General features: G+C 39.0%; 1 protein-coding gene across 1 annotated transcript; it reads right to left on the bottom strand.

Annotated features, from left to right (window-relative positions):
- Window positions 1-6,088: 6,088 nt before the first annotated feature.
- On the bottom strand, window positions 6,089-7,546 carry LOC139736921 (5-hydroxytryptamine receptor 1B-like). Its single transcript, XM_071647595.1, has one exon. It carries the CDS (start codon window positions 7,544-7,546, stop codon window positions 6,089-6,091), a length of 1,458 nt encoding a protein of 485 aa, XP_071503696.1.
- Between the last annotated feature and the right edge of the window lie 8,910 nt (window positions 7,547-16,456).

Here is a 16,456-nt window from a genome sequence, read left to right on the forward strand (position 1 = left end):
GTGCATGTCACCAGGAAAGCAGGCAAACCAATTAAATATCTTTAACTTTTTATAAAGATGAATTTGAATTGACATGTATGTGTTTCCGCTACATTTATCGGTTGAAAAATGAAACCCCTGAATATCACTTATAACTGCTCTTAGTGCATGGGAGGCTATAAATGTATTGTATTCTAGTGATTGTATTAACTGCTGTTAAGCTTTGGTCGGTATGGCAGAGTAAATAGGACACGTAGATTGAGTTTTGCAGTACAGGTACATTAAACCATGTCAGCTGATACTTTATGGTGTTTCTTCAGTATTTAATTACAAGGTCGAGGCATACGCACTGAAACACAAGTATTGACAAAATACTTGAATTGAAGTGTTGCCGATCGAAGGGTATTGTACTCCTCCTCGAGTAGGTTGAGTAGGCTGCAACTTGTGGGAGAAAAGTGAAGATATTAATCATTCTTCACTTTTGATTTTCTTTTCTAGACACCAAGTTCATGCTGTCATTGCCAACAGATTATTTCGGCACACAAACTTTCGAACGAGTCTCTCTTTCTCAAGTGTTCTTGATTCTTGAGAAAGGGTGAATCGCTCGAAAATTTGTGTGCCGAATAAACTGTTAGTATTGACAGCATGAACTTGGTTTATGTTTGATTTCTTCTACAGCACGTGGACTACTGACACACACACACACACACACACACACACACACACACACATACACACACACACACACACTCTTTCTCTCTCTCTCTATATATATATACATATATATATATATATATATATATATATATGTATATATACATGTATATATATCATTTGCTCCGCGTATTGGCAGTATAATAGTAATAGGGCCTATAGGTTTTCCCATCCATTTTCGCACTTTTGTCATTCAATTTCAAAGATTTATTATTCAATTTCGTCCCGAGAAGCAGGTGGAACGCAAATCCTAACTTCAATTTCGTCAATTGTCATTGTAATTCGTTTTTCGTCAAACATTTTCGAAGACATAACATTCAGAATCGTCAATTGTCATTCAAATTCGTCCCTCCCGCTGACGGATCGCAGAATGTGAAGATCAAATTCGTCTTTGTTCACACAATTTCATGAATTTTTCATTCAAATTAGTCCGATATTGTCGATTCTTTATTTTGATGGTTAACCAACTTTAAGCCGACACATTTTTACTTTCTCTCGTAAACTGTATCGTTACACATTATTCCCTAACCGTTTGCTTTAACAATACACACGAAAAACAAGACTGCCAACGAAAATGATTGAAGGATAAATGACAATCAAAAGTCATAACCCAGGACAGTATGTCAGTGTTGAACTTTAACTCGTAATGTTCAGGTTTTCGCATCATAATGCATGAAGCAAAATCTAAATTTTGTACCGTGGAAAGCAGCAAACATAATTATGTTATCCATTCTTTGACATTAAACAGGCGACAATTCTACACTTAGATTTTGTCTTTAATCATGTTTGCCTAGAAATCGTTTGTCAGTGTTTTCGTTTGCGAGACGGTATACGTCTGTTTGTATCAGTGTGTACTCGGATTGCTTGTGTGTGTGTCTGTATCTGTGGTTCTGTGTGTGTGTGTGTGGGGGGGGGCACTTTTGTGTATGTTAACTCCTGAATGTAAAATGTGAACTGTTGCAGAAAAAAAAACAATACATAAATGACTGGAAAGTTACACCGGGTAGAGATATGAGACGAATATGAATGAAAATGTAACGAAAATGATTGACAAAAGACGAAATCGATCCTGCTGTTTTGAGTGCTGCGAGTGAGACTGACGAATTTGAACTGTAAATGACGAAAATGTATGCCAAATGACTAAATTGAATGGACGTTATTTGAAAATGAACGACGAAAGACGAATTTGAAAGTAAGATTGGCCTACTCCCGACATTCCGCGACGAAATTGAAGTAAAATTTGTGAAATTGAACGAAAAAAGTTTAAAAATGAATGGGAAAACCTATAGTAATGTCACGATAGAGGAATGCATTAATGGCGATTGCCTTGGTTTGTATTGAAAATCGAAAATTCTCCCTAATTCGTCAGGGATGAAAGTGTTTGTGAAAACTTGGATTTTGAATAAAACCAAGGCAATAGGCATTTAATGCATTCCTCTTTCGTGACATTACTATATATGTATATATAAAGATACATACATACAAACATATTCATAATATACATATACATATGTATCATAATGCCGTACATCGTTTAAGTTGTTTGTTTTCTTTATTCTGCGATTTCTTCGAAAACATGGACAAAAGTAAGATAATGAAATGACATAAAAATTGACGAGAAAAATATGAAGCGATATCTATTTAAACTTATGACAATTATTATTGTAACATCATTCGACTTCCACTTCTAAGATAGTAATATCACATGATCACAACGTTATTCCAATCTTGCTAGCAGAGAATAAAAGCAAGAGAAATGCAAGGGTTCAAGGCCTCACTACAAAGTACGGTGTCCTCAAAACAAATGAAAATAATATGCCATGCGAAATGCTGAATGAATGCAGAGGATTGTGCGGGTTATAGATGTGATGCTCCCTTTAACTGCAGCCTAATCGAACCTGAGCAGAGGTTGGGACTAACAATAGAATATTATATAATCTCGACCTTCTATGATGCATAACCAACTCCATTTGATTTCAAGAAGAGCGCAGAATGTGCTAAAAAATAACAATCACTGAGTTTTGTATATTCTGATATGAAATTACGTTTTCTTGCTTATTTTTCTTCACATCAGGGAAACGCTGTACTTTATATTTCATCCGTTTTAAAGTCTATTTATTTTTCTGCCAGATGTCGTTGTCAAGCTGCATGTGTAGCACAATGTTTGTCATTTTACTTTGTCTCTCACTGTATGCTCGTATAATATGCTTCTCAGGAGCTTGCTTCCCCAAACAAACATGCATATACTACGACATTTTTAAACAATGCATCCATGCATATGTCAAAGTAATCAAAATGAACCAATTTTCCTCGAAATGAGGGCTAGATCTCAGATAGCATGGGTTTTCCTGAAATACGCCACAGCTTAATCTATCATAATAAAATTGCTGTAACAGCAGCTTATCATGCCTGGTCTAGCAATGTGTGTGTGTTGAGAGTGAGACCGAAAAGAATTGCCGAGGCCTATAGATACCTGCCCCTTTCAAGCCGATGTTATTTCATTTGACACATAATTCATATTTCATTTCACTCTACAACTGAATATTTATTAGAAGATTTTCAAGTTAGATAGTGACCGGAAAACTCGCACTACCAAATACATGATCGGACTTACATAACGTCCAATTATGACGCACAGAGAAGAGATATGACGTCATAAAAAAAAATGAAACAACCTATGCGCTTTCATGCTGTCGTCTTTCCTGACGCACTGCCTGGTACGTATAAAGAGGTGTTGACTGTGCCTGTCTCATCGGATGTGAGCTTGAGAGATGCGGGCCGACATTATGAAAACACAATCAAGCGTTTTGATGTGACGTCACCAAGTTCCAGTCCCATCTTATTAGGCGTGATAATTATCCCTATAACTTACACGTTGACAGATCATTAAATCATATAATCCAGCGCTTGACGTTCAAACTATACCAGAGCTTTACTGCACCACTGCTGATAGAGGGTGATGATGCCTTTGTTTTGATTATATCTTATGTGATTTCACATTTTAAACACTTGCAATCAGCTTAAGGCTGCGTTTCAGCAAGGCCGCGACACACATCACTCACAACAATCATTTCAATTGGAAAAGAAAGTCCAAAACGTGTGCGTACAATACAATTTACAGTGCAAGGTAAAGTTTTTACAAAGAACAAGAGAGGGAAATGGCAAAATGAAAATACTGGCAAAAAATTAAAGAGTCCGACGTGAAAAGTGTGAAATTGCCTATCTAGAGAGAAACAAGTCGTTCAAAAAAAATGTTAACAAGATATTTACAATTGCATCTGTCTTCAAGAAATCCCTTGCGTGACTGAGCTTATGATGCATGCATATTAATAAACTCTTTATCGTCTATAACACGAGCAATGGCATTATTTTTTTTTTCACAATAGTCATGATGTACGAGTGATATTCCGCAGTCTTTTTTCCTCACTATACAAGTATATTATTGTCTTTTGTAAATGTCTATCTCAATAGTGCAACACTTAAGCTGTAGCCCTTTTGTACTATTCATTGTATCGATGATACGATTTGCTGTACATTGTAAAGGCAATGAAGAAGACTACTTTGTTAACAACTTATATTTATGTACATAACACGACACCAAAAATGCATGCATATAATAGGTAGGCCTACATGTAGGTGCATGTACAATAGTAATGCAGGAACCAATCAAATAAAATAAAATCAAATCAAATCAAATCAAATCAAATCAAAGTATTGATAAATGCATGACAGCGCGCATGTCTCCGCGTATAATGTAGGCTCACCTTCTCCACAATTCTATGCGTTCACTTTCAGTACATCTTTTCTTATCTGGATGGCACATAGAATATTTCATGATGAGGGAAATAAATCAGCTGTAACATTATCCTTGCATTATACATGATTCAAATAGAAGCTTCTCTCCCGGAACTCTCTGTCAATACTCTGTTCAGAGTTGCGCCCCCTACGAAGTAATATCACACATGCAGTCATCTCGGATAGTCTATAAAATTTCAACTCGAGGATATTCATCAGCGGGTTGTATATTTGATTGCAGTACGGGTAAATTTGTCTTCGCGGTAACCACGAAACGAAGCGTTCTCAATTTCTTAATGGAGTCCACTTCTGTAAAATCAAGATCTCTCACAAAACTGACTGAATGTGGGCTCAAACATCATGGAAGTAAAAATGTTTCTGGGTGGCATATTTTTATGGAATGGGTGGAACATTACATCATTTTCCATTACCTGAGAAATCTTAACTTTTTATTTTTGTCAATTAAACTTCGATAGGTTCTCTATCATTACTCATCTCATGTTATTCTGCGACGGTTATAGTTTGCGCTCTCACCTCTCATAGCCTTGTCATGATGTCAAGGCGTCGCCTTTACCACTATGGCGCCTGTATAAGCCATCTTCAAACTGAGATGTCATCCCCATATCTACTATGGTGCACTATGCCAATGATCCAACCCGCTTAGAACTGAATGTGAACATATTAAGTGTAACAAACTGCATTGATAATCCCTGGTACGATGATAGTTAAGTTCATGATTGTAATAGCAACATATTCACTCATTCTACCATTAAACATCTATTTTTCTTCTTCTTTAACATTCGTTGGCCAACCTTTCTTAATTTTTTAGGGGAATGCATAATGTATCAACAATCTTCAGGCAGTTGTTTTTGTTCTGTTTTGATTTTTCCATCTGTACAAAACAAAATGACGGCTGGATATCCCAAATTCACCAGCACTACAATCTATTACCGTGTTGCTTGACTTCCATGGGGACCAGTAAATATTGGGACCATGGGGACAGGGTTATACCGGTTATGCACTCTGCTCTTCGCGATGAAATTAATGAATGAAGCGGGATCTTTTGCGAAGGTTGTGACTTTCTCTCACACAGGACTCCCACTTTTATGTCCTATAGCAGTCCGGGGGACAGAGAGTTTAGTTCTGCCTCTGCTACCTAGGAAAGGGTATACACCCAACTTTGCTCAGAAATTCTTACTTGGCTTTGAACCCGAATCCGAGCCATTTGGTCGCCGATCGAGGAGGCAGATACGCTCCCGAATATTCATTAAAGACGAACCTCGCCGTCTATATTATGGTTGGTCCGAAATTCCGAGGAGTCCAAAGTTTCTGCACTATACCTATATCACTCATCTCGCGAAGGGATAATACAAAACCATTCCAAATGGTGTTGCTACCACTTTGCAACATTTGTTGCTACGCCATTTATAAGGTAAATTCAACCTCTCAACGTTTGCACATCGTGAGACAACTGATTACTTTCTTCATTCATTTATATTCAAACTTTTGCGCATGACATTCTGAACACTATTTCTTAATCTTGCACACGTGCGGTTATAATACATTATTTAGTTTTGCCTATAGAATGACAAGCACACCATCATCGTCTTGAGACGTTTCCCTGCAGTTCGATGTGATCCACTGTGGAACTTTGTCCCGGTTTCCTCAATGATGCCTGCACGCATGGCAACCGTTCGAGGCGGAGGAATATCACGAAATTCCTCTTGAAATGCACGTTGGTGGCAGCGTACAAAAACGGATTGATGAATGAATTACACCACAGGAGGTTATTGACGATCTCCCATGTGACTTCGGAAATACAGTCGTCTCCGCACACCGCGTTGATGATACTGACAATTTGATATGGCAGCCAGCAGGCGATGAAAACACCAACAAGTACCGCGAGTACAATTGCGGCGCGTCGGTGTCGCGCGAATTCGCGGTTCGCGCTATTGGAGACCGTCGAAGGCCTAGGAGTCTGTTCTGCGTTGCCATGCGGCATCGTGTTGTAGTTTCGATTCTCGGTGGCATTTGTCGTGGTCGAAGGTGATATTTGATTATTTTCAGCTATGTGCAAGCTGTCGAGCTGAGAATTCGATCTAATAATGAGGTTGACGGAGGATGATGACAGCACCGATCCTGATGACGTATTAGACTGCTGTTCAGAATCCACCTTGGAATCGTTCGTTGGGGCAGGACGTGGTGGGATGGTTGACTTAGGCTTGGCAAGAACTGTTTCAGTTGGTTTGAAACCCCGCGCACGCTTCCTAATTTTTACGTAAACAATAATATTCAAGCAGACTATTATAGAAAGAGGAATGATGAATTCGACAAAGAGGACAACGGTCGTAGCGTAAACATTGTAGGACAATTCAAGTTCACATTCCTTTGTGTAGTCAACCTCTGATTCACCCGTCATTAGCGTCCATCCGAATGTCAGAAGAGTATAGACAGCTCCGTTTACCACCCACAGTACTGTAATACTCACAAGTACCCGTTTGCGTGTTTGAAAGTGTTCGTATCGAAGCTTCTTAGTTAGCAGCCAGTATCGATCGAGGCTTATGAGAATAATAGTACATACAGACACCATAACCACTGTGTTGTCAATCACCACCCAACATTTGCAGAACGTTTCACCGAGCAGCCAATAGCTTCCCCCGAGAATCTCATTCCAAATGATCCACGTGAGATTCACAGGCATAATCAGCAAACCAACCAGGAAATCTGATATTGCCAGGTTAAGGATAAGGAGGTTTGCCACGCGATTGTGTATTCGATGATCTTTCCAAAACGCTATCATAACGAAGACATTGCCGATTATAGTTACGACTGCTATTGTTCCAACTACCAATGGGACGAGCACGAGCCATGCAATAGAAGGGTTATGATCATCTGTTTCAGTTTCTTGCTGTGAGCTGTTGGATATTGGGAAAGTCGCAGTGATGTACGAGTCGCTGGTGTAAACAAGGTAGGGTGCAACCGATTCGAGACCTCCAGAGTGTGCCGGTCTGTCGCTCGGTGTCGACACCGGACCCGGTGAAGAACGAGAGGGATCCATGGTGACGTAGGCTCGTCAGGATGGGCCTGGCCGTACAGTTCACCTATTAAACAATCCAAGAGAAGAAAAATCAAATAGAGGAGGATATGAATAAAATCAGCATGAGGCTGTATATCTTGGCCAGTTTATGGTCAACGCTGAGACAGGGTGCCATGTCAATCTTCCGTGACAGCAATTTGACAACAATTCAATATCAGATAGATCGAATAATTAGACTGTAAGAAAAAGCATTCAATCAAAAAACAAAACAAAACAAAACAAAATAACAACAACAACAACAACAAACAAACAAACTGGGGTGGATAGATTGGTATGAAAATCAATGAACGACTGAATGGCTAGATGTCTTGCATCTGCATTATTAGTGCAATAGTTTAATCGCTTGTACAATTATGAAAATAAGTGTCAATACAATTTATTGATAAACAGAGATATTTTATGAATATAATTGAAAGATGGATAAGTATCCTGACCGATAAATTTACATTTCTTACATAAATGTTAATGGATAACATCATGACAGTCAACTGGGAAAAAGTTAAATGAATGAAATAAATGACTAATAGATTACACATTGATGGCGAAATAATTCATCATTATAGAACCAAGAGATTGAGATATTGATAGGTGAGTGAAATTGCTAGCATGATGGCTTGGTATCTTGACCGCATGCCATACACGTTGACAGCCACTCAAGTGAACTATGCTTGGGCATGCAATGACATGCCGGCGATTGACGAGTCTGCTTGCATGCCATTACATGGCCGTAACGAACAAGGCTCCGACATCCCCGTTGACACAGATCGCTTGACCAGCCTTTTGACAAGAGCCTTCGTTAAAGGCATCGCCATCATTTGTGGATGACACGAAGCTTATACAGTAATACATACGAGTATGCTTATGTATTATGTACAGTAGATAGGCCATACGTAAAATTGTGTGTGTGTGTGTGTGTGTGTGCATGCGTCTACTTGTGTGTGTATCATACAAACATACAATATCCATTTGTGTTTTGCAGTTGTACAGCAATTTGATCAATGGCAGTAGACTTTTTAATATATTTCTTGCAACATTTGCCAGAAAAGGTGAGAGAGTGATATCCTTTCAGAGCATTCTAAAGAACTATGAATCTTGATTCTGATAGCAAAGTTGATATAAAAACGGAGTTTTTACGGCGCTGCTAAAGATACCGCAGTAATTCTGACTCCGATGTATAGCCAGCCAAGGATTAACTTTTCATGTCTCTCTTATAACTCCAAACTATAACTTGGGGGAAAATTGTAGGAATAATACGATGACGATATCCTTTAACTGCGGGGTACAAAGTCTGAGTAAACATTTCAATGTGCCACAGCGTGCGCAGGCTTTCAAGTTCTCTGATGTAGACAAAAATGTACAGCTAATTGCTAGCGAAGAGGTATACTTATCGAGATAAAATGGGATTAATTAAGTAACCTTTGAGCTTCTCCTTTTTTTATATATATGGGAAGAAATCTAGGGAGTTATTTTTCTGAACGAAAACACAAATTTATCTTGTCACAAGGTCAGCGTCCTATGAAAAAGCTATATAAGACACGTGTCAATATTAATCATTGTCATTCTATAATAAAACAACGTTTTGCGTTTCTCCACTATTCCTATAGCATCACTCCTGAGCTGTATACATAACACGCGTCTATTTTGTCTTTTTGATTTGCCCATTGGAATTTCAGAATACGCGAGTGATTATACGTATCGGTGTATAAACAAACGCATCTGTTCAAGGTATTTTGGGAACTAGGCCTATATGTATATAGTTCAAAAGTTGAAGGCAGCCACAAAAAGATATAATTATGGAGTTATCCCATGTACACCGCGTTAGTGCAGGCTATTGAAGTAATGATACACCCTTATAGTTCCATGTGATATTCTTATGCACGTACCTTATAGGGATATGTTTCTGGAATATACTCTTCGAGCTCCCGATCCGATTATAGAAGTCAAACATATCAAAATTTGCATCAATGTCATGATTATAATATCTTCCATTGTTGTCATCATTTATTGCCATCATTTTGACACATTTCGTTTCGCAGATACTACCATCGATAAGTATGTATAGCACGCACACACGCAATGAAATGCCCTCGCACCGAGAAGGGGAAACATGAATAACATAATCCACTTTAAGGGCAAAAAATCAAAGAAAGCTAAAAGGTTCAGGTGACGGTATTCTTAATGAGTAGAAATATTGATGAAATCGTCATTCTATAATAAAACAACGTTTTGCGTTTCTCCACTATTCCTATGGCATCACTCCTGAGCTGTGTACATAACACGCGTCTATTTTGTCTTTTTGATTTGCCCATTGGAATTTCAGAATACGCGAGTGATTATAGATTTTTCTTCTTTTTTCAGCACAATTTCTCGATTCTTCTCTCTGGTCAATCCTCATAAATGATTATGTTTGTTTAAAGTTTGGTTGATTCCAACATAATAGGCCCTATACACAACCAGAGCGAGCACGCATGCTGTTTTAGGTGCATATAATTTTGCGCAGATATTTCAACGAGCTGAAGTTTTATCAACGGTTTCAATATTGAGCCGATTGCAGTCTCGTAGAAGATAAACATGCGATTACTAAGGCACCAAACAGAATGTCTGATGGTTGCCTCTGGATAAACAGTTGGACTTGGTTTATGGGATGGATTTATGGCTTCTTGTAGTAGTATTGCTTGCATGTATAGAGCCAATATAATGACGAGCCGAACATGGTGCATTGAGTAGATTAATCTACAGTAAACACTATAACATTGATTTAAAAGAAAAATCAGAACGGCTATTTGCGATCTTAGGGCATTTACGTGCCATAGCAGGTGCAGTTTCTGTAGCCATAAGGTCTTTAGGACTGACAGTCAGCATTGACAAACCTCGGAAACACCCGCAGAAAGGGGATATGAACATCGAGACTTTCAATCAACAATAGTTGCTTCTATAGGGATTGTTTTGTGATTGATGCTTGTAAAAGATGTTTAGTATAATTTAAAGACGTGTTAGATGGTATATTGGACCCAATGGAAGAACATAATGATCTATCATGTGGATAGATCTGAAATGGGCTATCCACTGTTACATGATGAAGATGTCATTATCATTGTCACATGTCAATTTATTTCCATTGTGTTTTGATACTTCACCCTTGATTCATGTTTCAAGTATAATGACAGTCATTTTCAACACTTTATATTTTGTGTGTGATTTTACTATTTCTGAAGTAAAAACAGCAAACAATAAGAAGATCGTGCTTGTATATAGACCGACGTCTATTAAGCGCTAAGACTGGAATGTGCCCAATCGGGTGATGTTTATTATTTCGAAGGTTCGTTAGTGCCAATATAAGATAACAAACGGGTGCATGGTACGAGTTCTCGCCACCCACGAATCATGCAGCCCACGAGTTATACAGCCTATACGAGTCATACAACACATGATTGTGTTCGACACTGCATGAGCAAGTAAGGCCCACGATGAGACCAACACTAGGCAGACAAGACCCACGAGTTCGACACAAGCAAACAAGGCCCACGAGACACACTGGGCCCCATTAATAATAATAATGATAATAATACATACAATTTCTATAGCGCCGTTCTCCACTTTGATTAAATGCTCAAGGCGCTTTACAATTGTACATCAAAGCAAACAGATTGAAAATACAAGTACATCACAGTAATAGAAGAAGGATGAAGAAGCAGAAAAAAAAAAAGACATGAAAGTCTGTCTTCAAAAGACACTGGTCTTCAAAATGCACTGCTAAACAGATAGGATTTTAAATTACTCCTAAAAGATGTTATAGAGCTCGAGTCTTTCAGCTCACGAGGAAGTGAATTCCACAGTGTTGGTCCAGCGTGAGCGAAAGCTCGTTCCCCCCAAGATTTCCTAGAAAACGGAATATGTAAGAGACCTGAAGTTGAGGATCGAAGAGTTCGTGAAGGTTGGTATTGACGAAACAAACAAACATTGTAATCAGGAGCTGTTCCCTCAATAACATGATAAACCAAAAGAAGTATCTTAAACCGAATACGCTCCTGTACAGGCAACCAATGAAGACTCTTCAGGATAGGTGTGATATGACTGCGTTTACTTGACAAAGAAACAATACGTGCAGCGGCATTTTGTAGCTTTTGTAATTGGGCAATTTGCGAGTTTGGTAGATTGAAAAACAAACCATTACCGAAATCAAGGCGTGAAGAAATAAGTGCATGAACAAGTTTTTCCGTGGCAGAGCGAGTCAAATACTTGCGAATAAAACCAATATTGCGCAATTGATAACGGACTGATTTAGAAATGTTGGTGATTTGATCGGACATAGCCATGTGAGAGTCAAACATAACACCCAGATTGCGACATGACTTTGACAGAGGAATATCATTACCTACAATCGAAATACAATTAATATCCAACTTATTCAAGTGAGATTTAGAACCAAAAAGGATAAATTCACACTTGCTGTGGTTTAGAAACAATGAGTTAGACCTCATCCAAGCATCAATATCAATGATGCAATTTTCTAGACAGCGCAGTGCATGAGATGCTTGGATTTGATGTGGTGGAAAAGATACAAAAACTTGTATGTCGTCTGCATATAGATGATACCGAACAGAATGCCTTTGAAATATTTTCCGCAGACCGATCAAATAGATAGAAAAAAGGGTGGGCCCGCCAACAGAGCCTTGAGGTACACCACAGCCTAATGGCTTTGAAGACGATGTGACACCATTCAAAAGAACAGACTGTGAATGGTGTGATAGGTATGATTTAAACCATTCGAGAGCTTGTCCCTGGATACCCAAACTTCTAAGTGTATTGACAAGAATTCTGTGATCTACAGTGTCGAAGGCCGACAAAACCATTGCTGTGACGGATCCGGAATCCATTTCCCTTAAAATATAACTAGAAACATTTATCAAAAGGGTCTCCACACTATGGTGAGGGCGATAAGCCGACTGTAAAGGATCGAATAGACCATGTTCCAGCATATAGTCTGAGAGTCTCGAGAACACAACTCTCTCTAAAATCTTGAACAAAAATGAAAGATTGCATACAGGACGATAACTTGTCAATGATTCCTTATCCAATGAAGGTTTTTTCAGCAAAGGACGGATCAGACCTTTCTTTAAAGATAAGGGTACGGTAGCTTGCTCGATACTGAGGTTAACAATTTGAGAAATAATCGGGGCAAACGTGGGTGCGCAGTCCTTTAAGAGAATGGTTGGAACCGGATCCAATGGACAGGATTTAGGAGGCAATTTACGAAGAAGGAGAAGTATTTCATCAGTAGTTGTATGTTGGAAGGTTTCCAGTGTGGAAGAGGTAACAGGTTCAGATTCAGATAGTACAACATTACAATTGAAATTATCTCGGATTTTTTCAACTTTCGAATGAAAAAACTGACTAAAAGTTTCAGCCATGGCACAGCCATCGACATTAATAGTACATGTCGGTCTCGTGGGCCGTTTTTGCCTTAAGTCCAACTCCTGTACATTTGTGTGTGTGTGTGTGTGTGTGTGTGTGTGTGTGTGTGTGTGTGTGTGTGTGTGTTGTCGAACTCGTGGGCCTTGCGTGACTATATAGTCGGACTCATGGGCCTTATTTGCCTATAGTGTCGAACTCATGAGCTGTATGACTCGTGGGCTGTATGACTCATGGATCATTTTCAAATGTCGAACTCATGGGCCGTATGACTTATGGGTGTCGGTCTCGCGGGATGACCCCTTAACCTTATTTCATTTCAGTCAACAAAATATATTCGGATTAACGAACCATTTGTTGTTTTCGACTAACGAACCTACGGACTAACGAACCTTCTTCATAACTCAACAAAAATGCTGGGATCAACGAATCATTTTTCATTTTTGGACTACCAAAATCTACGCATATAGAATAATTATTATATAATATTTTGGGAATAACGGACCTTTGGAACATTTGCAAGCACTTTCTATTCATTTTTGTTATGAACGAATCTCCGAAATAACGACCCTTCGCAATAATGCACCAAACATTCGTATTAACGAACATGTATGTATACTGTATGGAATTTGTGAGTTTTGGAATAACGATAATCATATCCAGTTTCAAAGCATTTACTCTTTACGAATTACTTAATTCTCACATCATGTGCTATAAACGAGTGACGAATAGATGCAACCACGTAGACTTCGTGTCAGGCTTTTCTATCGATATCATGTTGTGTGCTTACGTCAAATTCATAGCTGTCATTTGGCGAGTCACCACATCTAAACAGGCACTACCGTTACAATGATGAAAACGCCATTGTCCCTCTACATTTTTTTTTCAGATTTTAAACAGTAACGATCAATTCTTGTTGGTCTCATTTACAATTTAATTGCATAAAAGTCACATTATGATGCCACATTTATCAATCTGCGTCTGCAGGATTATAATATAGGATGGTATCTACATACAGATTGATTGCCTTTTAGGAATATTGGAAAATACCGAAAGACACGGGGCACTTTAGATGGATTGTGACCGTCATCCTCGTACTCCTAGCATGCCTTGTGAAAAACAAATTTCCTTGAAAGGACAAAAACACGCAACATCATTATCAATTCATAGCATCGCAAAGACTCAATCATTCAATTCAATCATCCACCATCCGCCTCCATAACTCGCACGCGCGCGCACACACACACAGACACACACACACACACACACACACACACACACACACACTAAAATTGTCTTCTTCATGATTATAATGGCGTTGGTTCTTTGCCCATCAGGGCATAATAGCCGATTCGGTGTTGCCCTTGCTATACACCAGAAGGCCCTGCAATTATTATCACCCAAGTGTTGTCACGTACCCATTTACCTGGGTCGAGAGAACATAGTGGGTATAGACATCTTTTTGATGGTATTCGAACTCGGGACCTCCAGTTATTGAAAATCAAGTCTCTTATCCACTATACCTGTAGTACCTCCCATCTATATAATTATGCTATCGAGATAATATTTTGTCATATAGGAGGTTTGTGAGGTCAGACCCCATTTATTCTTTTAAATCAGAAACTTTTCGAGATTACTCTCCATTATATTTCCCAGTTTGGTTCAGTGTAATTTTGAGTTACTTTTGGACAAATATTATGCCACTTCCACTCTCCAAAATTTCACAACTGATGTATGAAAAGTTGATGTCGGGCTATATATAGCTTACGTACGATGGATTTCTTCTCACGGCCGTCGGTTTTTGCAGGGGGTGGAGGCGGGCACAACCGCAATAGTTTACAATTATATTTCATTTCAGAATTAAACGCAAACAAAGAAAGAAAGAAACAAACAAAGAGCATGCAGCTTTCGGCAAGGTTTGGTTCCTGAGGACAAAATTAACAAAGCTCTTGTAATATTTGGTAAGTCGGGGAGATATATCTGAGATAAGAGAAAATGTTATCCTCTAATGGATCCAGAGGGACCTGTCACGACCGGGTTTACGGTGACTAGTCCTCGAGACAAGCGAAGGATAGAGCCCCATCTGTAATTTATACGGATAGGAAGTTTGAACCCTCTTTATAGCTTGGCATATGAGGCGAACTTTGCAGGTGATCAGAAAGTGAAGGACGAAGAGAAGGGTGTGCATAGCTAAAAAAAAAATAGGAGGGGTGCTTGTGGGATTGGTAGAAACAGCATCGTATCTTTATGCTTCGTTTCTATACAGCGATCGCTCTGTATATAGTATCCGTTCTTTTCGACGTTTGCACCATGCCAGAACTTGTTTTTGTTGTGTTTTGCTTTGCCTTTTTTTTTTTCTTGTACAGACTCTGTCCGGTTACACTTCGTTGTTCCGAAGGTTCGATAGTCCGAAAATGAAGTAAGGTTCGTTATTCCGAAGGTTCGTTCGTCCGAAAATGGGGGGGGGGGGGGGGGGGGGGGAAGAGGGGGGTTGGGTCGTTATTCCGAAGGTTCGTTAATCCGAAAACGAAATAGTAAGGTTCATTACTCCGAAGGTTCTTTAGTCCGAATTCAAGTTAAGATTAACCCGTTATTAACGAATTACAATCATGAACACATTTTCGGATAAACGAGCATCTAGGGTATACAAATGGAATTTGTGGCGAACCTTCGGAGTAACGAACATCACCCACCCTATCCAGACTATTGTTCATCCACATTCATATAATAAGCACTCGTTGACTTTCTCGTCCTCAACGGGAAAATACTGCAAAGACACTCAAGATAATAAAACGATATCATTATCTTTGAACAAAACAAAACAAAAAATCCCTGCGATACACACTCAACGACCCCCCCCCCCCCCCATACACACACCCTGTACACGAATCTTAGGCCTATCAGATGATTCAATTAAACTTCTTTCCGAACGCCGTCTATAGGCAATTATCAAAATCACTGCTCACAATACACGCTGTTGGACCAGGGAGGTGAATCCTTGTTGGACGCACTTAACTCTCTTATCAAGTGGTATTGTCATTGCATAATACAGTAATAAGCAAATCAATAATGTCGCTATATCTGAATAATGGACCAGCTCTTTGCGACGACTTCCATACAATGCAAATGAATAATAACAAAAGAAGTGGAATTGTATATTATGTCGCCACAGCTTTAGGAACGAAGGCTTATAGCTTCGGCGAGTCTGGGTTGATATTGGTTCAGTCCATCGTCGTGGACACGTTAATAGATTGTGGAAATAATATTCCGCGCCTGATGAGAACTTTATCACTGTCTTTTGCTCGAGGACGATTGATGCAGGTCGTATTTACGATCTTACATGAAGACGTCTCATATTATAATGATTAACTCAGTGCTTCAGAGTAGATGGGCGGAAATTTCTGCATACTGAAAGTAATGAAGAAAAGCCCCTAATGCTTTGTCAATATAAACGGGTTA

Source organism: Diadema antillarum, unplaced genomic scaffold, assembly GCF_040938485.1.
Source record: "Diadema antillarum isolate AM-2024a unplaced genomic scaffold, OU_Dant_1.0 seq00000674_RagTag, whole genome shotgun sequence".
Lineage (NCBI taxonomy): Eukaryota > Metazoa > Echinodermata > Echinoidea > Diadematoida > Diadematidae > Diadema > Diadema antillarum.